General features: G+C 42.3%; 4 protein-coding genes across 6 annotated transcripts in view; 3 read left to right on the forward strand and 1 right to left on the reverse strand.

Annotated features, from left to right (window-relative positions):
- Positions 1-10927: 10927 nt before the first annotated feature.
- On the reverse strand, positions 10928-12745 carry mafbb (v-maf avian musculoaponeurotic fibrosarcoma oncogene homolog Bb). Its single transcript, XM_029501574.1, has one exon. The coding sequence runs from the start codon at positions 12460-12462 to the stop codon at positions 11476-11478; it is 987 nt and encodes a 328-aa protein (XP_029357434.1). The 5' UTR covers positions 12463-12745; the 3' UTR covers positions 10928-11475.
- A 2765-nt stretch (positions 12746-15510) lies between these two features.
- On the forward strand, positions 15511-19000 carry LOC115043267 (DEP domain-containing mTOR-interacting protein). Of its 2 annotated transcripts, XM_029501572.1 has the most exons (9): positions 15511-15637; positions 15791-15969; positions 16061-16184; positions 16899-17077; positions 17312-17524; positions 17619-17756; positions 17863-17933; positions 18315-18419; positions 18490-18648. In XM_029501572.1, exons 1-9 carry the CDS (start codon positions 15588-15590, stop codon positions 18613-18615), a joined length of 1185 nt encoding a protein of 394 aa, XP_029357432.1. In that variant the 5' UTR covers positions 15511-15587; the 3' UTR covers positions 18616-18648. The 2 variants fall into 2 exon arrangements, with proteins under 2 accessions (XP_029357432.1, XP_029357433.1); XM_029501573.1 differs by lacking the exons at positions 18315-18419; positions 18490-18648 and adding an exon at positions 18882-19000.
- A 153-nt stretch (positions 19001-19153) lies between these two features.
- Positions 19154-23165, forward strand: adnpa (activity-dependent neuroprotector homeobox a). 2 transcript variants are annotated; one of them, XM_029501570.1, is made up of 4 exons: positions 19154-19286; positions 19800-19912; positions 20178-20270; positions 20386-23165. In XM_029501570.1, the coding sequence occupies exons 2-4, from the start codon at positions 19805-19807 to the stop codon at positions 22705-22707; spliced, it is 2523 nt and encodes an 840-aa protein (XP_029357430.1). In that variant the 5' UTR covers positions 19154-19286; positions 19800-19804; the 3' UTR covers positions 22708-23165. The 2 variants fall into 2 exon arrangements, with proteins under 2 accessions (XP_029357430.1, XP_029357431.1); XM_029501571.1 differs by lacking the exon at positions 19154-19286 and having other exon boundaries at positions 19785-19912.
- A 398-nt stretch (positions 23166-23563) lies between these two features.
- The window catches only part of LOC115043799 (bcl-2-like protein 1), a 2829-nt gene continuing 2224 nt past the window's right edge, over positions 23564-24168 (forward strand). The window contains exon 1 of the mRNA XM_029502501.1: positions 23564-23674. The gene's annotated coding sequence lies outside the window, so the exon portion shown is untranslated. The remainder of the gene's footprint in view (positions 23675-24168) is intronic.

Genomic DNA, 24168 nt, shown 5'->3' on the forward strand with positions numbered 1-24168 from the left:
GGAACACAGAGGCGAGCAGTGTCACAGCAGTGAACAGTAGATACACTATGACCCCGTACCTAAGACCTGGCAATACGCAGCGAGGTCAAGTAGTGGTTATGCCAAATCAATTGGATTCATTGGTGGTGGGAAGACTATCATTAATCCTTGGATGGTCAATTATATCTTTAATTAAGCAAGACAGATGTCAGATAATTGAACTACTGACTGGCCTCTCAGACTCACATTTGTCTTGTGAATCACAGAGGGTACAGTTGAAGTCATATCAGATTTGGTTGGACGCATGAGATCCTGATGAACTCGTCTTTTTATTTACTTGACAGATGCATTTGATGTCCTGACCTCTGACTGGAGAACCTTTTTCTGTTTCATTTTTTGACAGGGCACTCTTTCTCTTCCAGGCCTCCGGAAACTGTGATAGCCCTACAAACAAACAAAAAAAGGAACATCCAAAGGACTGCGTTTAAAGCTATCAGGCTGTTTTCATACATGTCAGTCTGCTAGAAACATGTCAGCAGCCATCTGAAAACTGCTGACATCGCTGCCCTCCTGTCCGGCAGCCCCACTCCCTCTGTGTGAACTTGGATTTTGCTCAAGGGTATAGCCACCCTGCTAATGTGATGTAGCTGCAAGAAGGAAACAAATTGGCCTGACATCTCATACACTGCCTTGTCTTGATTGTGTGATGGCTTCTGCTGCTAATGTGTTACGATGGGTAGACCTGTACGGGGAGGGAGACGAGTGTGTGTATGTTTGTGTGTGTCTGTGTGTGTGTGAGAGAGAGAGAGAGAGAAAGAGAGGGAGGATGGGGGAAGGGCCTCAGTCTGCAAGATCAGCACAAGTGAAATTGCATTGATTCAGTTAACTGCAGAGTTGGAGCGTGATGTGGAATTCTGTTTATCAAGGGTGGAGTTTACACCATGGGCTCCATTTTGATCTTATTCTCTACATTGTATTCATAATCACTCCCTGCTCCTTCTCTCTCAGCAACTAACCATTACATCAACCTTAGATATCTATCTTGACTCCACCTGGAATTGCATACCGTCTTCACGTTGAAATGAGCCGCTGTGTGTTCCTGACTAATTTACTTGAATTAAACAGCCCTGTAATATATATTTCCCAGCATTATCAAACATAGCTAGAAATGCTCACATCTACTTAGATGCAATGATGGCAGATACAGGCTGTAAACATCATCTTAATCTATATTAATCAGCGAGATCAGATGCAAACCACTGACATGATGCGTTGTAAATCACCAGGAAATGTGCCGCACATTCCAAGTAAATGCAGAGTCATGTTTTACAATCAAACTGTAGTGATGGACTCAGAAGCAACATCTGTTGAATCTGTAATAGGCTGTTGAGTGTTTTGTGGATGAAAATTTTGAGACAATAGTTGCAATGTATTAATGACATTGTGTAAGGGAACAATACAATAAATTCTTGAACTGACTGAGTGCTGTCCCTTTATAGTGAATCTGTATGAATTCAGATTATGTTGTCTTATTTTCTTAGAGGAAAACCAAAAACATATGTCTGGTGTTTAACGTATTTTAAGAACCTTCTGTTTCTGTTTTCTGTTTTCATTCAGCGCATACACATATCACAGATGAATAAGACTTTGTTAAAAAAACAACTAAAATGGCTATGTTGCAGATGTATATTTTCTTTTCTCTCTTCCCTCTCTACTCCTCTCTTTCCTCCTTTCTCCATCTAGCAGTAGAATTTGTCTCTGAGGGTTTATCTCGACTGCCTCATATTTCCCCCGCTAGTTTGTCATTTTGCTGATCCAGACGCTTTTTCATATTTCTGTATTCTTATCATCCACTGGCAGTAAGATGATCCATTTCACTTATTTCTTAGAAGTGTGACTGTAGCCTAAGTCAATATCTACAGAATGAATTCAGCGAAAGGAGGGATTGCTGAGGAGGGGCAGCTAGTTAGCGGCAATGGTGATGGTAGTGGTGCAGGGACACTTTTTTTTTTATTTTTTATCCAGAGTCAGCAAGGGTAAAATGTCAAGCATTTCTTAGGGAAGCAGCTCCATAGGATTCCATTCAAAGCTTTAATCTTAATTGAGAGCATCGCACATTGATATTCCATAGGCCTCTTTGCCCTTCGCCTCTCAGCTACTTTCATTTAGAGGACAGTCGTACTGCACTAGAGCATGGGGATTGCTTTGTCAGACAGCCAAGAGGCCAAAGGCAAGGTCAACCTCTCTTTGTAACGGTGGCTCACTGTGGAGTGAAGGCATCACCTCTTTGATGCTCCTTGTGCTTTTGTGAAACATAACGTTTTCATAAAGCAAAGCTGAATGAAACATTTTACACACTGGCACAAAATACTGTGGATATTTTTATGTATTTTTAGTACAAGACTAATGTTAAAATTGTGACCTGACCTGTGGATTTAAACAAGTCACTTCTTTGCCCCCACAGGTCAAAGCCAAAGACAATGATAATGATTTAATACAGGCCAGATTAAAAGAAGGTATTTGCATATTCAGCCGTCAGTTAGGGTTCATCATAGCATTCAAAGAGATTATGTGGCAAAGAATTATGTTTAAGATTATTCGACTCTAAAGTGGAGTTCTGTGGATCATCCATGTTGGAAAGCTCTCAATTTAACGTTCCATGGCTCGCCGTTGGCGTAGCACAGTTGTCTAATTGTCAAAAGTGGGGGGGGGGTGACTAACTGGCCAGGCAGATGCAGCGATAAGGCCCTGCCATCAAGCAAGGTTAGGAGTGGAGGAAGGTGTGGGATAGTAATGCTCTCACCAAGACTGTGGGAAGACCCGTCATGCAACCTTTCCAGAGGTGATGAAAACACATGGAAATAAAGACCCACCACACACACACATGCAGACACTGTTTACAGCTGAGTGCACAGCCCCTATCTGTGGCACTGAGGACTGAGCTCGCCTCCATTTCTCAGGCTCCTGCCTTAACCCGCTGCTGACACAGATATACTGTAAAGAGATAGCAGCACAGATACGTGTGCTCGTGCATGTCAAAGTAGCTTGAGGCGTGACCCTGTCTGAAAACACACACAGTGGTAGGATAACATACAACCCATCTGCCACACTTTCCTCATTACTCTCAAACTTTTATGTGACACTTAAAACTGATTTGAGGAGCCCAAGATAACAAGCATTAAGCCTTTGCAGCAAACAGAAGTGAATCAGGATTAAAGGATTAGCCCTTCAAAGATTTGTTTTACTGGGACATTCTACGACTAACAGGTTCCTATGGTGAAGCTGCAGCTTCTGACAGATTTATCAGCTGATCGGGGTTTGATAAAGCTTTAGAGAAGCTGCTCCTGTTTCAAAGTCTTCTCCTCAGGTTCTGTGGGAAAGCCCAACGCTCCTGCTTTCCACTGCGTCTTCCAATCAACCACAACAGCCTTTACCAAACACCTCGGCTGCCAACAATGCATTGACAACAAAGCAACTGAACTTCTCTGCTGGACATCGGGAGAGAATCTTTAAAGAGAGGGTTCAGTTTATCACACGGATCAATAAAATCTATTTTAACCAAGCAATGATACTTTACTCCTGTCAATAATACATAACCTACATTGCTAGTTGTCAGACAACAGGAGCCGATTGTCCAAGCTTTTTTCTTCCTTTTTTTTCCACTTTTAGCCATATGACACTGCCCCTTATTCCAAAAGTTCCTTTTTGACAATATTTGTTAGTTCAGTGAGGATTACACAATCATTGTCTTAAAATAATCACCATCATTAAGTCACATTTCCTTAATGATATATCGGCAATTTTATTTATGGCAACTTCACAAGGAGAGCAGTTCTAGTATTTTTAGTGGGAATAGAGTAAGACATTGGCCCACACATGACTCAAAGCTGTTCCTTTCCTTTGAGATTTAAATATAGTGGCACTCACCATTACTGCTGTCACTCACAGACTTATAGTGACCTTTTGACCTTGCCTGTACAAAGGAGATTTGAAGCTGACATACTCACCGGAAATGTTTTTCACCAGTGCAGACAATCAGACGCAGATACATTTAAGGGCTGTTTGTTTTTTTCTGGGCTTTGATGCAATCAGTCCAATAGTTTTTCATTTGTCTGATTTGGTCTGAGGTGTCATCTGTGCTCCAGATGATGGTGCAAATGTGGGAGGCAGGCAGATGGGATGTTCCCACAACAAGTAGACAGTTGAATGTTTCTCAACACCTGATGTGCAGGCTGAGGTCAAAGTTTGATGAGTTACTTGTCACAGACCACCAGCTTGTGTTGTTGGGCAGCTTGGACATATTGGTGCTGCAGGCCAGGGCTTGGCCACATGTGGGCGGTGTGCTCCCTCAGCCATTTCTCTTTTTCTTCTTTGTCACTGAAAACCTGCCCTATCTCAACAACTGAAGAATTTGAAACATTTCAAAATGACATTTTGCATAGATTAACATGGGTGTCTGACTCATACCGCGAGTGCCATTTTACAGTTCAAGATTTACTCTTATCCAGTGAAACTTCTCTCTGCCTCATCTTTGAGGCCCTGAATTTTCATGTCAATTGCTACATTTTTCCACTTCTTTGGAAATGTGACAAACAAATTCTGTAAACCTTCTGTATACCTTCTGTAAAGTCCCAGCTGTAGTTTGTGATTGGTGCTAATTAGCAAATGCTAACATGCTGAACTAAAAAGCTGAGCATAGTAAACAGCGCAGCCACAAGCATTGCCCTCAACATTTAACCCACATCACTGATTCAGGAAATTTCACCATTACATTAATCTTAACTTTAAGACAAGGTACAGACAAATGTTTGAATCTCAACACTAACACTCCTATTAAAATAGTGTTGCATGACATTTAATGTACACTGGGCCTGTGCTGGGTGTGAAGGAACAGGAAGCAGCCGACTCTGCAGCCAGCTTTGTTGCAGAAAATACTCCAAAACAAGGAACATCAATGGACCACACAGGCGCAGAAACAGAGACATGACAATTCCCAACGAAAACACAATTCCAGGTTTTACAAACTAAACCTAGATCTTTCGCACTACCTAGATGGAGAAAGCAGCTAGCTGGTAAATGTAGTGGAGCTTTAAAAAATCTCCCAAAAGTGATTGGGGGAGACCAAAACCAGAGGACAGGAATAAGGACGTGTCTATTTACCTGCCTCAGTAGGAAGACTATTATATTTACAGTACCAGTCAAAAGGTTGGACGCATATTCCTATTCATGTGAATGGGAAAGTGTGTTCACACTTATGACTGGCACTGCATATCTGTATGTTAAATATCAAGCTTCCTTTAATTTCATAGCCACTATTGTTGGGGTGTGGTCTAGGCAATTCATGGTTGGGACAGGAAGTAACACAACTTCACACTATTAAAAAAGATAAAGAGGAGGCAACCAGCTGTTGGTTGCAGCTTCCAAAAAGATTGAATTTGTCCTTTAATGGGTTATAAAAGAGCAGTTTTTTACAGTGTAACCAAAAAATAGTTTGTGCTCGTTTGAAATGGCTAAGATACATGTCAGTGCCCATGAAATTTCTTTTTGAGTGTGCAATGAAGTCCCAAGAGGCAGATGTCTGTGACTGTGAGCAGTAAGCAAATGATGTTTGTCTTGCAAGTGAACTGTATCTAAAATTCAGTGAGAATTCTTATCACACCCTCAATAAGCCTCACTGTTTTCTTGTAACCTTTCATATATATATATATATATATATATTTTTTTTTTTTTTTTTTTTTTTTTGAGAAGTTGGGTTTCTTTTTCTTCTGCTGTTAAATCCCTGAACAAAGTACTTCCTGTATCTTGACCACAAGAAGAATAAACAAGTACATGGGTTCACTGGAGTATAAAGGCTTGTATCCCCTTAAATAGATCCCTTATAGGCTCTGTGCTGGCCAATGGCAAGCTTCTCTCCCTGACAGTCCAACCACAGCTCACAGTTGGTAGTGCCTCAGTTGTTTTAGTGGAGGCATAACATTGAACATGATGACAAAGATGGCCAGAAAATCAAAGAATGGGCGTGTGAACACTGCGCTGCCAAATCCTCCATCTGTGTAGACGCCATAGTTGGTTATGGTTGTGCTAAAATCAGCTGTATATGGCTTTAAATTTAGAGCAGTGCTTGTGAAAAACATGAAGAAAGAGTTATGACATTGGGGAGATGTTAACATGACACATTAGTGGCAGAAGAACACACCCAATTCCGAGGAGGTCTGTTAGACTTCGCCAGAGGGTATGACACTGCTGCCACCACACTCTCTTGTCAGTGACACTCGCAGAAACTAATCAAGAGGGGGGTTGAATGGCACATGTGCAGCAACAACTGTAGTTTGATTTTCAAACCCTGTAAACTGTTCATATCCATCTGCTTTTCTGGGAAATGTATGTTTAACCTAAAACAGAAAAGACCCTCTACAGCTGCATATTGCTTTCTTAGGATTCGCAACTCAACTAATTCTCAGACTAAATCTAACCTTACCAAATTCTGCAGATCCAGGGCCACAATTCATTAAAATTTACAGGAAAATAACAAAATAATGCGATCCGTCTGCTACACGCCAACATAAAAACATCACTAACACTAAAAAATGCTGTCTTCTCTGTCATTTTCTTACTCCTACCAGAACAGCTTACTTTCTCATGTGCAGCCCTCATCCCCCCCCCCCCCCCAAAAAAAATAAAAAAATAAAAAATAAATAAATGCATTGCTGCTTTTCCCGGATACAAATATGTTACATACCAGTGACACATTATGGTCCCTACAGGCTGGAGCTGCTTTCCAGGCTGTGTTAAACTCAGTAGGGTACACATGCTATTGTCTGAGCAGGAGCTGACCCTTAATCAGCAAGGCTTTGCCAAAAGCAACTAAGAGCCACAATTATCTGCCCTATACATAGGTGGGCAGTATACTGGGGTCTAGGCGCTGGGGAAAGGGAAGAGGAGTGGAGTGGGGGGCTGCGTTAACCTCTGTCTCGTGTTTCTACTGTGCACTAATGGACGCCTGTCATCATTATGGACAGAAACAGGAGGGCGCCTGCCAGCTGCATGACCCCCATAAAACAGGACAGGAAATCCAAGCAGGGAATGAAAGGGAAACTCTTCTCTTCTCATACTTCCTCCTCTCTTTGGCCTATTATTTGTAAGAATGAAAGTCAAGGTGTTGAAGGTTTGGTTACTGAACTGCTTAAGTCGAAATGATAAGTCACTTTCGCATCAGCTGAACAGTTCAGTTATCCCATGTATGTCTGTAACACCCGTTTTCTTTTCACCCCAGACTGTTTTATGTTTCAGTCATGCTGGGAGGTACCTGTATAATTATTACATACAGTGGTTCACACTTCACTCTGTAACCAAAGTCCAGGGTTTGCATTGTAACAGGACTTTGTCACACTTCTCTCAGTGGTGTCCAATGAAACGTGACAAACACTTTATCAGAGTGTCATCCTATCAGATCCCAAGGAGTTCATGCACAAACATGATGAACACCCTGTGCCCAAGACGTCAGATTCCTTATTGCAGCCAATAAATTAGCAGGAAAAGCTTTATTGTAGTTCTAAGGCTACACATTAATCTACTGTGTTGGATTCTGCAGAGCCAATCGTGTGATAACTTTAGCCATTACCAGTAGTACAATCATAATTACCATGGAATCTTTCACAATGAGGCAACATCCGAAAAAAAAAAAAAAACCTTTACCAAGCAATTACAAAGTGACAGTTTAATCCCAAATAAATCTCTTTTCCAATCACATGGTTTTAGAAAAAAAAATCTCATAAAGTTAAAAAAGTGCACATATGGATAAAAGTCTGTATTCGCATAAACATGTCAGCAACTGTGTGTGTATGCCATGGCCATGGAGACGCCTGCGTGCGTGTGTGATCATGGCATGATTCACAGTGTCACAACTGCACACAGAAACGACTGGACATCCTGAGCGGAAACCACAGCCATCGAAGCTGTGCTTTCCTGCGACATACAACCAAACGCTCTCACAAAGAGTCACTTGACTGGACCCTCATATAGGAAGTGAAAGAGGAAGCCCCTCGTTCATCCTGCTGTCCATCCCAATCACTGCTAAGCACTTCACGTGAAGCCACTCTTACAAGCCATCACAAAGTATGAGACACTTCGCTGTTGCAAAACAACGGTGAAATAACTGGCTGGGGCTGGAAATGACCTGCTATTGGGGAGTTAAAGGTCCAGTCAGTTGACATTTAGTCACATGACAGTCACACCTTTCACCTGTTTGAAACAAAAGACTGTATACTACGCAGATTAACTGACTCTTATTGGCCAGGCCTTTTTGTACGTAATCTCTAACAGTCTCTCTGACAGTCAGACAGGAGGTCTTCAATAAGATACTCAAATTTTCCGACAGTCAGATCAAACCGTTGCTGTTCAGATGAGGTCTGCCTGATATCACAGATGGAGGTGCTAAGTGGTGTTTGACTGTGGCCCGGCCTTTGCTCATGGCTCGAGGCCTCTGGCTGTGTTCATTGGTGTCAGTGTATGTAGCCTGGCAGCCTGCATTCCTCTGCCTCTCCCCACACAATGGTGAGTATCTGCAGCATTCCTCTGTCTGTGTCCGCTGTCTGAGACACAGCCAGGCCTTAGCGAAGCCCAGAAGTCAGCCAAGAGGTTGGCACCATGTTCCACTGACTCGTTTGAATGTGTTCACTCTAACAACCAGTCATTCACGAGTGTTATTCATTGTGTAAAAGTGTGGTATAGTTTAATTTAGAGGGAACATTCTGTTTTATTAGTCACTGAGAAGTAAAAAAAGCATCTGCAGAGGAGATTTTAAAATTATTTAGTAGACGATGCATCCTTTATAACCTGCTTCGTAATCTTTTTTCTTTCCTTTATTTTGCAGTCATTCCCTCTCCATCCGTTAAAAACGCAAGTGTGTCTCTTCGGCACCGTTTTCGCTGCTCTTTCTCCTTCCCCAGCTATTTTGCTTTCGCTCATGTACTGATGCCACAGCCGTACAGACACCTTTCCCTCCTGCTGACTCAGTAGCCAGCCTGAGGCGTTGTGGGTTTGGGGTGTTGGTGGCGGCGGAGGGGAGGAGGAGGAGAAAGAAGAAGAGAAGGGGGGTTGGAGGGGGATGTGAGGCTCCCACATCAGGCTCAGCAGCCTATCACATGCGAGGGAAAAGAGCTGGCTAATCGTTTCTACAATGGCACCCTGCACACTGTCACACAGTACCACAAACCACACTCCTTGCCAACACTTCCACTGTATTATTCCGCCATTGCTTTAAAATCCACATGATGTGTGCCAGTGTTCAAATATATGACTCTGAACAAAGAAATACAGTTTCAGAAGCCGCAACATGAGAATGTATCAATATATATAACGTAAACATACGTGCATGCAAGTGTATGTGTCCTTGTACACCTTTTCTTCAACACAGTATCTGGAATTATAAACTTAGACCTATGGTAATGTAAAATGTGATATAATTATTTGTAGGTAAAGCCCAAACTGATTCGACATTTCAACAGATTATTAATAATATCTACATGGAATGTAAAATGAGACTGATTTATGAAAAAAAAACGGCTGATAAAGAAAAAATAAATCTAAACAAACAAGCAAAAAATTGAGGGTGAATCTTCACTGTTTGGACTCTGAGGAGGTCATCAGAATATTCATGAGCGCACTTATATAATTAAGGAAATGCAGACCAACACCATGTAAGAGGAACCAAATAATGATGCTCTCCCAATAACATTAAAATGCATAAGAGCATTATTCTTTGCTATAACCATCTGCTTATTTTCAGCTACAGAAAGGCAGTCATCTATGTTACGCGCTCCTGGTGCAGCCGGCCGACCTTCAGGGATTAGTCCTGTTTTGAGAAGGAAAGTGCTTTTGCACCTGTGGGGTGATTTTAAAGCTGCTTTCCCTTAGCAGAGGGAGAGGTCAAAACTGTCAGAGGTCACACTTGAAAAGACAACCTGGTTTCCAGGTTAAAGGGTGGTACCAATAACTAAAGCACCTGCCGAACTGAACTCTGGCAAAGTGTCTTCTGACAGTGAGAGAGGCTGTTGCTGAGGTTATAAACTAAATTTACAATGTGACCACTTATCATACATTATCACAGTGGCCTTGGAACCATTACAGTCATCCAAATATTATTGTAGTCCTGAACTGAGAATGATCTGTCTTCAGGAAATTTGCTTGAGGATTAAAAAAAAAAAAAAGAAAGAAAGAAAGAAAAGAAAAAACATATCAAGTGAGATTCCTGTGCAGTCGGCCAGAGAAGCGGCGAGCAGTGTGCTGTGGTTGTTGTTTTTCTCTTCCTCTGTTAATGAATGCAGAGGTGATCTGTTTGTCTGAGGAAGAGAGCAGAAGGGAAGCCTGATTTCCACTCCATTTTATCTGTGCCCCACAGCCCCTGCCAGTCAGCCCCCTGTGCTTTCACATACCGGGGTCCCACAGGAAGCAGCACTCCATGAAGGGCAAAGGTCAGAGAAGAGACCGAGAGACTCGCGTCCTTTGACTCACTAACACAACAAATATGCCAGGATTGGTTCTGTTCCTGTCCGTTAAAATAGGTACAATGAGGAGATGTTACTTCTTGAAACTAAGACTGTGATTTCACTGATCCTTTCTACATTTTACAGGGTCTTAAAATAATTTTAGAATTGATCCAGAGTGGATTTATGACATAGTCATATGTCATATGGTTTTCCTCGCTCATGTATTAACCCATGCCACTAACCAAATTGTAAGTATTGTGCTCAAACAATATGCTGTATGTAGCTGATTATATAGATGCAGCAGTTTTTTTGTGTGTGAAAATGTTGGCATACTGAGACGTATAACAAATTAAACTGCCACAATGGAAACTGCAATGGAAATTATGCATGTGAGGCAAATTTTGTTTTTTTTCCCCTTTAAAGGGACAGTCATTCATCAGCAGATGAGACACATTTTTAAAAAGTCACAGTAGTTTTATTGATCGATAGTAGATGAAAATCATAGTAGATGAAAAACAAATTATATAATTGAATATTATATTTGAGAGAAAAGCAAATAAGAACCACATCTGTCCAGCAGAATCAGTTTCATAAAAATAATATGGAGGTCATTCATCTTTTCAGTAAGTTTTCTATTTTAAGGAAGCTGAACACAAAATGTCATTTCAGCTAGAAAAACTAAGCAAAGCACACAATCAGCTAAAAAAAAAAAAAACATCAGCAGTGACTGATAGAGAAGGATTTACGTGGTGAGGGAATATTTTCTGATTTCAAGTATTTCAGACAAAAAGCTGAATAATGCCTGTATAAAATAACAACATTTCATACATGTCCGGCATGCATGCTTCATAGTAATTTTCCATTCATAACCTGCTGCCTTGTTGTATTTGTTAAAATTATTTCAGCCATGTCCAGCGTTAATTAAAACTTGGCGAATCCACGGGATTGTTTGTTAAAGAGCAGGGGGAGCTGTCAGAATGTGTTCCCTTTGATAAGAAGCAGTCCAAGCTCACATTAAATACTCAGGTGAGGAAGGGTTGTCACTAGTGGACCCGGTTTCGTGATAGCAGTTAGCACCGGACAGTTTCTCACATTTAAGTTTGTACGCGTCCCTCTCCCGGATCAGTCTGTTGAGTTCGTGTTTGAGCTGCTCCACCTGTGACACCAGACTCGTCTTTTCGTGCTCCAGGATGTGCTTCTGCTGGACGCGCTTGTAGCGGCAGGACTGTGCGTAACCTCTGTTTTTCAGGGTCCGGCGCTTCTGCTTCAGGCGCATCACTTCGTCCTTGCTGAGGCCTCGGAGCAGCCGGTTGAGCTCCCTGACGGACATGGACACCAGCTGGTCGTCTGAGAAGTGGACGTCCGCGTTGGAGCGTCTGTCGTGGCGACTGTGCTGCTGCTGGAGATGATGGTGCGCGCCGAGGACCTGCTGGGCCTCCGGAGACTGGGGGGCCGAGCTCCCCATGTCGTCTTTGAGATAGGGGTCTTGGCAGTGACCGCTGGGCAGGCCTTGCATGTCTGGGTGACCCGGCAGTCCCGGGTAGTTCTGCACGGGCTCGTTCAGGTGGCCGTAGCCTTCGTATTCAGCCTGGAAAGGCGGCGGATGGTGACCGTGGGGCGCAGAGGGGTGTCCCTGATGCGCCGTGGCGCCGATCAGGGCCTCCACCGCGTCCTCGGGTGTCAGGCCGAAACCTTGGGGGTACATTTGCTGAGGGTAACCCCCGTTGTTGGGTATCCAGAATGGGTCGCCCCCGGGGTTATGTCTCTGCTCGTTGGGATTGAGGTTTGGGGATGAAGGTACCGAGTTGCAAGGTGTGCTGGCAGGCGTAGAGGAGACCGAGTCTGGTCTTTGGAGCTGGCTGCACGGCCCGATGAAGGACCGGTCCATCCCCTGCATTGCCTCCTTCTTCACGCCGAACTTCATCAAGTCAAAGTCGCTGACGAAATCCATGGGGTTTTTCTGCAGTCCCAAATGTGAATGCGCCTCGGCTGTCATGTCAAACTGCGAAAGAGTCTCTTCAATAAGCTCCAGTTGGCCGCCGCTATTTCAAGCAGTGAGTGAAGAAGGAGCACTCACTTTAAAAACGTCGGTAATCCCAAACTTTGATTTCAGTTGTGTGGTTTTGAGAAGACAAAACAAACAAACAAAAAGCAGCGTGCGTAAAAAGGCTTCCAGCCTATCAAACTCTATACGGAGTGCTGACTCTGCAGCGCAGCCTGTTTGTGTCTGGAGCCACGATTGAGAAGTCCAGTGACTGAGTGCCAGAGGACCGGACGCACCTATGTCTGCTCGGCAGAAGCACACTTTCTTCATAAAGCTGCATTGGCATGATGTCACGCCTTCCAGACTACACCTCCAGGCTGCTCTCCAATGAAAACACGGCGGACACAGTCCTTTGCATAAACGCTGTTCAATCTGTCCCACGAGCTGTTCACGCGGATCATCTGACCGAAACCTGTGAACGCACGGCGCCATACATTCTCCTCTGTAATATGTAATTTATGTATATCTGTATATATATATTTCTTATTTACCCTGTCCGACATTTTATACGGCAACCAATTTATCCCGCAGTCATTTTCTGTGCATCAGTGTGGATAAGGTCCAGTAAACACCTACACACTCACACTTATCTGGATATTACGCACTTTGATGATCTTATTTCAGCAGATTGGCCAAACATATGGGATCGATTCAAATCTACATTATTATAACCTTGTCAGAATTGAATTACTCCATCTTTCACTTTTTTAAAATTTATATCCTAGTGACTGACATGTCGCCACGACAACGTGACTTCATGTAAACAACAAAAACTAGGCACCAACACAATTTCATGAGACAGTTGCTGTGGTTCTGTGCCTTAGTCCGTTCACATGTAAATACTGACATCTTGTGGCCCGTCATGTTCACTACAGGAGTGTCAAGATTTGGATCCACATGAAGCTCTTTACCAGAAGCAGCTCAGCAACATCTCACAATAAAGTGGCATGTTCTCCAGAGGTGACCCAACTGCACAGGGTATGAAGGGTTATCCAGTATATCTGCACTGAAGCTGCCCTCTCAGATGCTTACGCCAAATATAGTGACAGCTTTAGGGACAAGACAGAGGACTTCAGCCAAAAACAATAGAGTTGGCTGCTTGAGAACCGCTGTGAACAAATTTGGGTGGTTTTTGTTGCTGAGAAGAGCAGAAAAAAAAAAGAGAGTGTGCCTCAGCAGGGATGACTCATATTAAGATTGGCGCTTAGGAGAGTACAGTCACGGTATGTGATATAAAATAGATGTATACTAATGAGAGGATGCTGAAGGCCTATTTTGTCTCAACACACATGCATGAATACAGTCACGTCCTCAACCGAACATAGATATTAGATATCAGATCTGACAGAAATGACATTGCAGTCACTCATTTAGCAGACACTTTTAGCCTAAGTGAGCGACATCAGTACAGTTTCCGTATTGTAGAATGTGAGTATTAAATAAAAGGCAGGATTTCATAAAAGGAATTGCTAGTTAGACTTGGGAGAGTAAGCTGTCTCAGGAGAGGTGGGTTTTCAAGAGCTTCTTGAATATTGGGGGGTAAGGGGGGATATATACATCTGGAACATCACTAACTGACTGACCAATGGTAGCAATGGTGGAAATATGATCAGTCGAAGACCACAGGAGTTAACACTGCAACTTTAACTTAGATTGTTGCTAGGGACCTTTTCATCAATAAGACTGGGTATAAATATAGTACAAGGCTGGACCAGACTATTTTCATTACATGCATTATTGTTAGGGAGGAGGCAGGAGAGTAACAAAACATAAGACACGCTGACTACAGACAGCAGGAGAGTGGGAGGGATGAAGAGGAGTCATTGGTAACTTAATTACATGTAATCAACAAAAACATCAGCAACTAGGAATGCAACAATATGCCTATAGCAGCCCTGCATTAAAACCTACGCTAAGAAATAAAGTTTTTCTTCACATGAAGGGTTGAGTTTTAAGACAACAGACAGGAGTAACTCAAAACATGGCATTAAGACCAGCCTCTAATAAAGGCCTGCTCCCTGCTGCAGTTTAGGTCAATAAAGACTGAATTGTTGTGGGTCCCAGAGGCTGGGTGCTTCCTCTCTTAGGGATAATGTTAAGTAAATGTATCTAAAATCAAAGCTCAGTCTGTTTCTTTAACTTAAACAAACAAAACAAACAAAGAAGAAAAGAAAAGAAAAACAGGATTTGAACATATTGTCAGCAAATAGCATTTATCCTTTTATTCATTTGTTTCTATGGACATTTTGTTTTTTAAGTTTAATAATTCATGGTCAGTTCCACTCAGTTCATGATGTTACGTTTAGGGCAGTAGTCTCTTTTTGTGCTCAGCAGGCACACTTCCATGACTGTGTCATTTATTACAGCACTGACTAATACTGTCACAGACAGACAGTTCTCGCCTTTCTTTTGTCACACAGCCAGAAAATGCCTGTTTTTGTTAAACCTTTGGTTCTGTGGCTTTTATTTAATGTGATCTTACTCTGATTCATCCAGAGTTAACAGGGTGACAGTGTAAGCTGTAACATCATAATTAATTAATTTTGTCTGTTTTTGACTGCAAACTGTTTCTAGTGTCAATAATTCTACACTAAAACAAGCAAATCATTCAAAACTCAGCCCACATAACAACATCTATTAATTGGCTCTATCTTGCTCATTAGCGTTACTAAGTTGCAAAGAATAATTGTTTGCATTTGAACAGCCTTTCATTTGCTGCTCTGACAATATTAAGATATGTCAGTAATGGACAAAAGCAAATGAGTCAAAGATGTTATATGTACTGTCACAACAACCAGCAAGATATAGTGACAGCATCTGAATGAAACATAAAACACTCAGCAGATATGCCAATGGACAAGTTTCAGTCAGGAATCCCTTTCTCTGTGGCATCTTGACAGAAACCCACCTTATCCATCTCTGTATACACAACATCTATCCCGCATGACAGTTCAGTTCTGTGTGTTTTGAGGGATATTTTGTAAACACAAAGGACCACAACTAAAAGTGAGATTCACTTACTTCCTCATCCAGAGATATCAAACGAGAAGTGAACAAGTAGCATTGGGAGAAAAGCAATGGCTCGACAGCGGAAGGCAGAAATCATGATTGCTGGAGAACAACTCAGGTATGGATAGAGCGAGGGTGAAAACAGAATAAAAACATAACCATTTAATATATGTAAAGAAGCTTCATATAAAAATTAGAATGTAAAGTGTTGCTATCAGGTTAAAGTTACACTTCAATTTATGATTGTGGTTAATTTCAACTTCATTTGAAGGTTGAGACTTCATGGTGGGAAACTGATTAAAGACAGACGCTACCACTTGCGCACGTATCCCAACTGTTTCGTAGCTCAGGAGTTAGTAGACTGGCTCTTGAGCCACAAGGTAGCTGCAGATCGGGCAATGGCTGTCTGTCTCATGCAGCACCTCATGGATCATGACATCATTCATCATGGTAAGAAGGTGCACAAAAGCAATTATTGACTTTTTGTTGGAAACTCGTCAATTTTAAGACTTTTTTGAAAATATATACTTCTGTTTCATAGTCTGTGATAAGAGGCCAGTATTCAAGGATGCCAAACTACTGTACCGCTTTCGCAAGGATGATGGCACATTTCCCTTCAATACAGAAGTGAAGATCTTTATGAGAGGACAACGGCTGTATGAACAGTAAGATATGCTGTGGTAGTACTGGAAGTCTCTTGGCTGAGTAGGATCAGCTGACCATGAAGAGTAATGCCAATATGTACTGCTGAACAATTAATCAAAAATATTATCAAACATTGCAGGAGCTGCAAAAGACACACAATTAATCAAACTTTGCACTGTAAGAGGCATAGAGATGATTATGAATCATATTCTGCAGATGTAAGAGAACATGCTATTTTGATACAGAACAAAAAACAAACCACAACTTTAATATTATGGGAAAACTGAAATGCAAAAATGTCTATTCCAACCTAAAATACGAATCATATCACAGTCATGATCTGCCAAAATATCTGCAATGAATTATTTTTTGTGCATTGTTCAACCCAAACCAGCATGTGGTCATAGGTTAAGATTTTGTTATCAAATATTACTCAACAATGTGCAGACGAATTCCTATTATCATTATTTTTACAGAATTTTGGAATTGTAATAGGAGTTATGATGTAAGTTTCATATTTACTGAAAAATCTCAGATGATTTCTTTTCCTGGGTAATAGCACTACAATAGTTTTATTAAGATAATGCAGTTGTCCCTGTATGCGTTTTGATACTATTCACTGAATTGTGTAACCCTATGTTCTGTGTCCAAGTAATATTATCCTGTTCAAATTATCCTTTTTAAAGTACTTTGCACAAGATAAAAAAAATTGGTCTGGTGTTGGTTTCATTCAGTCTCATTGGGGACAAGAACTCCATTCTGCAGTTGAGAGAGGAGCATGGTGTTGCATATCAGCGGTCTTTTCCGGGCTATCAGTTAATTGACTGGCTCCTTCGGAATGGGGAGGCAGAGAGCCGACGTCAAGGAGTGGAACTGTGCAGTGCATTGCAGGAGCATGGCATCATTCAGCACGGTGAGAGCCCTGATTTCCCCTTTGGTGTAAGATGCTAGAAATGAGCAGGCTGTTAGAAGCTGCTATCAGTGAGTGGCAAACTGGGGACTTCTGCACTCTAAAGCAAAAAAACCAAAAAAACCAAAAAACAAAAAAACAAAACATCAATCAGCTCTTTCTAATAAAATCCTATTAATTCTAAAACATGTTTTAGAATAAATGGAATGTCTTGCTCTTTCTGTCACCCACCACTAGTGTCAAAGAAGCATGATTTCTTTGACAGTGGACTGCTGTATCAGTTTTGCATCAATTTTCGCCGCCGACGCTGCCTGTCTGAACTGTTAAACGAAAAGGAGCAAGATGATGATGAAGGTGTGGCAGCATTGACACAAGAAGACCACCATACTGACAGTCCATTTGTTGAGCACAGAAGCCTCCCCCAGGAGGGCAACAGTGCTTTCCAGTCTGGTAAATTAAAAACAAGCTCTCTACCCTCTATAAAATTTGTACACTTGTAAATGCCAATTATTGCATTTTAATTTCACTCCTAATTGAATTACAGTAGCTTCAAGTAAAGACCTAAAACAGGTTACAAGTGGGCGTCGGGGCAGTTTGAATTCCCTTGAGCTTGACTCTGCTGGATATGCACCTCTTGCCCACGTGTCGCAAATCTCAGTGGTGAGATGCAACCCTAAATCAGGCAAGTATAATTAATATTCATGTGAGAAATGCCTGAAAAAGTCATCATCTATAAGCAGTTAGAATATTAAGGCTTGTTTGAGAAATAATTGTTTGTGTTTTGACAGTCCTTAAAAGAAATTTTACATGTGAAGAGTTATTGGCACCTGGTGCACCCTTCATCAAGAAAGTGTTGACAGTGAGTTAACCACGGCTATTTATGATATTTGATTTAAGTAATTTCTTGGATTTCTTTTGCATTAATTCAGTATAACTTGTACAACATTTCCCTGGAGACTACTAGTGGGCAATTAAAGCCTTATTTATGATGCCATTAGATGACAAAACCAAACCACATCTTTGAAACGAAATTTCCTTGAGGTGGGTTTTTGGCTATAGGTTTTGTAATAACAAACAACATTGAACCATTCTCGCTTTCAACTTAACTTCAAAACAAAGCAGTAGCTCCTTCGTGGTCAGGATTGTTTTCTCATTTAATCCAAACAAGTTTCATCTCACTGAATCTAATCTGAGCCCTAATGATCAAGATACTTACTTAAATACCTCGCTGTGATCTCAGGTGATAGGAGATGCCCTGGGATGGGGTTTTGTGGTCAGAGGTATGGCTCCCTGTTATATGCAGGCTGTTGACCCTGGAAGCCCTGCAGCAGCTGCTGGAGTCAAGGTTAGATTCATGTTACACAAAAGCCAGAGAGAGAAAATGGTATAATGAGCAACGTGTGACTCCTCTGTAGGTGCGACAGTTTGTGTGCCAGGTGAATGGACAGTGTGTTCTCTACCTGGACTACAGGACCATCACCAGACTGGTGATGACAGGAACTCGCACTGTTGTACTGGAGGTGATGGAACCGCTGGAGTGACTTTGTGTCTGCCTCTTGTTTTGAACACTCCAACAAACCTGCTGAAACCGAAATACAGAGTTTATGTGTTTCATGTGGAAGACAAATCAACCAGCAAACAAAAAATAAATTATTTGTGTTGTGGCAAGAATGAGTGAACTGCAAATGACTGATATTATGTTGAATCTGGATCCATGGACAAAAAATGTGAGCTTTAATGTAAGTGTCACTAAAGGATGTAACGATGCGAGCATAATGAATACAAACTTTTGCCTATCCATCCTCAGCCCAGCTCCCCGATACGACTTCCGTCTTTTTGTCGTCGCCATTTTGGATTGAGAGTTGTCTCACTGGAAATAGGTAACGTTAGCTAGTAGGCTGGCCTGACCACCGGTGCAAATAAAAGAAGCCCAGGAAGGAGGCTGGGTGGTGCTGGCAGGCTTCACTTTAGGAGTCCACCGTTTTCATGAGATGTGCACCACTCCGCCCCGACTTTTGCCCCTGCAGCAAGCTAGTAGCTACCGATGTGACGGCTAACAAGCCAGCGTCGCTAGCTAGCCGTGGAGCCGCTGAGCATCAGCACCGGCTCGGGGGAGGGTGACCATCACTATCCGTCTGCACGGCCTTCTTTGTTAGCCATTTATGTAGCGGGAGCCAGCCTGCTTGAAGCTAGTCTGAAGACGCAATTCGAGGTGAGTGCCAACCGAGTTAATCTAAGACATGATGGAAGAAATGCTATAGCTGTGTACATCGCTAGCTTTGATGCTAAGTGGGTGACCAAGACCGAGAGGAGCGGACAACGGCGCTAATGCGGGCTAACGCAGAAGCGCTAGCACGCTGAGCAAACCAAAACATGCTCCCTAAAACTCCCGCAGCACTCAGTCCTGTAACGATCTGACACAGCGGGGCAAGGATAGCTTGCAGACCTACTCCCTTGATTTCGTTTAGTGCTTAATTCACCATTCATTAGTTTGGGCTAAGCATGCATACTGAACTGGGCCACCGAAGCTCAGGTCATTGATAACGCAAGCAAATGTCAGTGACAGTGATTTATTGAATGGAGACAAGTATTGAAAGGGCGTGTAACCTGTATTGTTATCCCACTCTCTCGATGTTAATGGTTGTACTATAGTGTTGCATTCTGTTATATTAGGGAAAATACATATAGCCGACCTCAGACTAATTAGTAATCTTATGTTTGTCAGGAGAGATGTATCAGCTCCCAGTCAATAACCTTACAAGAATCAGGAGAGCTAGAAAACAAGTGAAAAAAGCACTTGGAGACATCGGACTAGAGTTCTGCAAGGAAGCAGCAGAGGTGAGTCCATTTACCCACAGATAAATGAAATTGAGAAATTCTGCATGTAAGTAAGTGCGACTATATGTGTGTGTGTGAGATAATATTTAATGTATTTTTGGAAAGTACTCCCTCCCCCCCACAAAGGTGAAGTAAAGGGTTACTTATGCTGACTCATGAGAATTTGGGAAGAGACTAGTAATGTATGCTACAGTTGCACTTTGTTCATACAAAGTGGTGAAAGTGACATAAAATCGTGTGTTAAACTTTCCTATTAATTCCACAGGAGTTTAAAGACTTTTGCCCTGATGAGCAATTTGTAAAGGGCACTCTTTGCCTTGATATCTGTGGATGGGATCCAGCATACTCTAAAACACAGGTAAATCTTATTTCTGCATCCATAGGGTTTTCAAATCTTTATGCAGATGTCACCGTAATTATCTTAAAGCTGCTGTCCCACTCCCCCACCCCCAACCCCCTCTTCTGTCATCTAGGAATACAGATCAAAACCATTTTGCTGCACAGAATGCCCATTTTCCTCCAAGTACTACTCAGGCTACAAGAATCATTTCCGCAATGTACACAGGAAAATCTTTGACAGTAAAATTCTGCTCAACTGTCCATACTGCACATTCTCTGCAAGCAAGAGAACTTTGGAGACGCATGTTAAAATATTCCACATCCCCAAGTCAACGAGGCATAACCATGGGGGCTCACAGGGAACTGTGCTGCAAAAGAAGGACAAAAAATTTATTGATAGAGCCAGACAGGTAGATGGTGTTGAGAGAGCAATGTATTTTTGCAAAAAATGCACGTTCCGGGACACACTATACAATGTTGTGAGAAGGCACATCTACAGGGAACATTTTCAGCATATTGTGTCTCCGTATCTCGGTATGGTTTCCGAATCATCTGTCAAAAATGGTGCTAATACTGTTAATGGTAACAATATCCTCTGTAAACGCTGCCAGTTTTCCACTCGTAGCTATGAGGCTCTAGTACAACATGTAATAGAGTACCACGAGCGGATTGGTGCTCAAGTTACCACAATGATTGGACATGCTAATATCATTGTGTCCAGGCCTCAAACCTTACCAGTCGTGTGTCCAAAGGCCCCTGTGATTCTTGGCAGGGGCCTTAGAGTTGAGCCAGCAGCCCAACCAGTGATTGGCTATTTAAAGCCAGCGGTCCCAGTCGCTAGAAATCAGTCTCCCATTGTAGCCAAACAGGGTCGTGTCCCAGTTGCTGCCAACAGCACTGTGGCTGAAAATAATGCTACCGGTGTAAACACAGCCCAGACACAGAAATGGAAGATATGTACAGTTTGTAATGAGCTTTTTCCCGAAAACCTTTATAGTGCTCATTTTGAGAGTGCACACAAAGCGAAGAAAGTGTGGGCACTGGCCAAGTACATCATGAAAATCCACAATTTCACGAGCAAGTGTTTGCTTTGCAACCGATATCTTCCCAGTGACACACTACTTAACCATATGCTAATCCATGGGCTCACCTGCCCACAATGCCACTCTGCTTTTCACAGTGTTGAAAAAATCATGGAGCATGTGGCTCAGGCTCACCCTGATGACTTTGTTGGACCCCCTGGTGCGTCACCACTAACTTTTGATCTCACCATTAAGCAAGATAAGTCTAGTAATGTTCAGCTCGTTGTTCTCACTTTTAACATGAAGGAATCTATCAATGGTCAAGATCAGTCTACACCAGCTCCGAATAGTACCCAACCACTGGCCAAGCTACCTGCTCCAAGAATAATTGAGAAAAGTGAACCACTTATAAGTTTCCCTTCCACTCCCAAAAGTGAGGTGGGAAAGACGCTGTGTCCGCTGTGTTTCACTATCCTAAAAGGTCCCATTTCTGAGGCTTTGGCCATGCATCTGAGGGAGCGACACCAGGTGCTCCAAACCATGCATCCTGTTGAAAAAAAGATGACATATAAGTGTATTCATTGCTTAGGAGTGTACACCAGTAACATGGTGGCCTCCACAATAACACTGCATCTTGTGCAGTGCAGAGCTGTAGGTAGGAGCCAGGCAAGCCAAGGTTTCAAGTCTGCCTTGACTCTCAACTCATCAGGGGCTGGCTTCCTCAAGAGGCAGCCACCAACACCAGCCTTGTCAAATGCCAAGAGAATAAAACTGGGAAAAGATTCAAAGACTTCAACACCTACTGCTGGAAATCCAGGTGATTCTGATGGCCTTGCTCTGGATCCGAGAAGCTATGAACACAAGACATATGAGGCCAGGAAAGAATTCCTGACAGCCTACTTCAACCGACGGCCATACCTTTCTCCTCAGGAAGAGGAAAAGCTATCTGCAAGTCTGTGGCTGTGGAAATCCGACATTTCTAGTCACTTTGAAAACAAGCGAAGGATGTGTGAGAGACAGTGTGAAACCACGAAAGTCTCAGTGCTGCTTGGCTTCGACATGCTTGCTCTGAAGAATGTTAAGCATGAATTAATCTTTGAAGAGCGCAAGAGTGGGGTCTCCTCGACGGCAAGACCTGGAGGCCTCAAGTCTGGCACTCCCAACACTGACCAAAACAAACAGTGTGAAACACTAAACTGTACTTTAAAACTTAGCACATGCACAGAGACTATTTCAATTGACTCAGACAGTGAACCAGAAGATTCACCTGCTGAGAATGGAAATGTTGATATGAACCCACACACAAATGAAAAATTCCAAGAGGCAGCAAATTTAACAGAAGATACTGAGTGTGTGATGAGAGACGGCCCCTCTAAAGAGAAGGAGAGCTCTTTGCAAGATGGTAAAGCAAATGCTTGGATGACTTTCTGTTAGTTGCTGCTTAGCACTGTGCCTTGGTTGACCAACACTTCAGTTGGGAGGTGTATTAACTGAGATGAAGGGGAAAAAACAGGTCTACTGACAGTTACAAATAAGGATGTGGTCAAATGACATGGGTCAATAAAACTCTAATTTCCACATGCTGACCTCGTTACCAGTGTTGCAAAGGTGGAAAAGATACATTACAGTGCATAAATATATGGCATATGTAAGTGACATTGTATATATTTTAGCCATTGTTCTTTGTTAGTCTCCTAATTAAATCTGTTACTCACTGGTTAATGGTCACAAGAATTATGCCAACTGCCCTTCTTCCATAGGTTTTTTTATTATTTTTTTTTCTGTCAGCTGTGACAAAAAACTGTACCATCTTGTCATTTCACACTTAGAAAGTGTAGGATATGCTAATTGCTTATGTACATGTTTTAATAAAAAATTGTTTAATAAAAAAATGTGTCTGACCATATGAAAGCAGTGATTAAACACAGTCCCAAACTTAATGAAGCCCTAAAGTAACAAATCAGCAAAGTAAGTTTCTAAGAGTTTTCAAGTTTCTATACTTATGTTGAGGTGATGTGTACGGGTCACACTACTTAATTTTTAATGTAATAGTCCACCACTATGCTATTTTTTAAAATGTTAGTTTTCACACTAGAGCATAAGCTACAAGAAGTGCAGAAGTTTGAACTGCCAACCTCCTTCAGGAGCTGGAGGGCTCATGTTTGTGTAGTTTCAAGGGCCCCCTAATTTCCGGTGTCTCTCGGGCGCTGATTGGTGGACGGGCAGCAGGGGGCGGGACTTAGCTGGTAGAGTAGCAGCATTGGCCAACCGCCAGCGTGCATCCCTCCAGGCCACGGAGTCTGCAGCTGCAGTAATGTCCATATTGTGTCTGCATGCACATCTACAGCCTTTAGCAGCTCCATAGATGCTCGCTCGGAGGGAAAACGTCCTTTAAGCAGCTGTAAGTATCCCTGAAGACGCTTCCGGCCCCCCAGCAGCCACATGGATCTAGTTTGTAGCTGCTTTGTTTGCGTTTCTGTTGAACAGCTAGCTAGCATCTGAAGCTAAAACTGATAGTATCTACGTGACTTGCAGCCACAGCTGTCATCGCTGGCAGACTGATATGTAAGCGCGCATGTTTAGCATCTAATACATCGTAACGATTCAATGTGACTTGTTTTCATAATGCAAATCCTAAAAGTCAGCTAGGTGGCTAATATTTGTTAGCTTACGTTTCCTCAGATGTTTGCTTCAGTATTTATTTATTTATTTATTGGACACGATTTTCATCCCATCCCATCCCACTTATCCAGAAGTTTCCATTGATTTTTTTTTCTTTCATTTTATGCACGGGGAAAATCCAGCCTTAGTTTGCAGACAGACAGGGAAAATCGAACCGTCTTTTTGTTGTCATTTTACATGGTGACATTGTGCCTGATGTCATACAGATATTTC

Source organism: Echeneis naucrates, chromosome 5 (assembly GCF_900963305.1).
Source record: "Echeneis naucrates chromosome 5, fEcheNa1.1, whole genome shotgun sequence".
NCBI lineage: Eukaryota > Metazoa > Chordata > Actinopteri > Carangiformes > Echeneidae > Echeneis > Echeneis naucrates.

What these genes read in the sequence shown, in the direction of transcription:
- mafbb (XM_029501574.1), bottom strand. Translation starts at nt 12,462, where the DNA reads ATGACAGCCGAGGCGCATTCACATTTGGGACTGCAGAAAAACCCCATG.
- LOC115043267 (XM_029501572.1), top strand. Translation starts at nt 15,588, where the DNA reads ATGGCTCGACAGCGGAAGGCAGAAATCATGATTGCTGGAGAACAACTC. An exon ending in GAGATGCAACCCTAAATCAG is followed by an intron (nt 17,757 to 17,862) that starts GCAAGTATAATT and finishes GTGTTTTGACAG; the next exon opens with TCCTTAAAAGAAATTTTACA. An exon ending in CAGCAGCTGCTGGAGTCAAG is followed by an intron (nt 18,420 to 18,489) that starts GTTAGATTCATG and finishes ACTCCTCTGTAG; the next exon opens with GTGCGACAGTTTGTGTGCCA.
- adnpa (XM_029501570.1), top strand. Translation starts at nt 19,805, where the DNA reads ATGTATCAGCTCCCAGTCAATAACCTTACAAGAATCAGGAGAGCTAGA. An exon ending in TCTGCAAGGAAGCAGCAGAG is followed by an intron (nt 19,913 to 20,177) that starts GTGAGTCCATTT and finishes TTAATTCCACAG; the next exon opens with GAGTTTAAAGACTTTTGCCC. An exon ending in CAGCATACTCTAAAACACAG is followed by an intron (nt 20,271 to 20,385) that starts GTAAATCTTATT and finishes TCTGTCATCTAG; the next exon opens with GAATACAGATCAAAACCATT.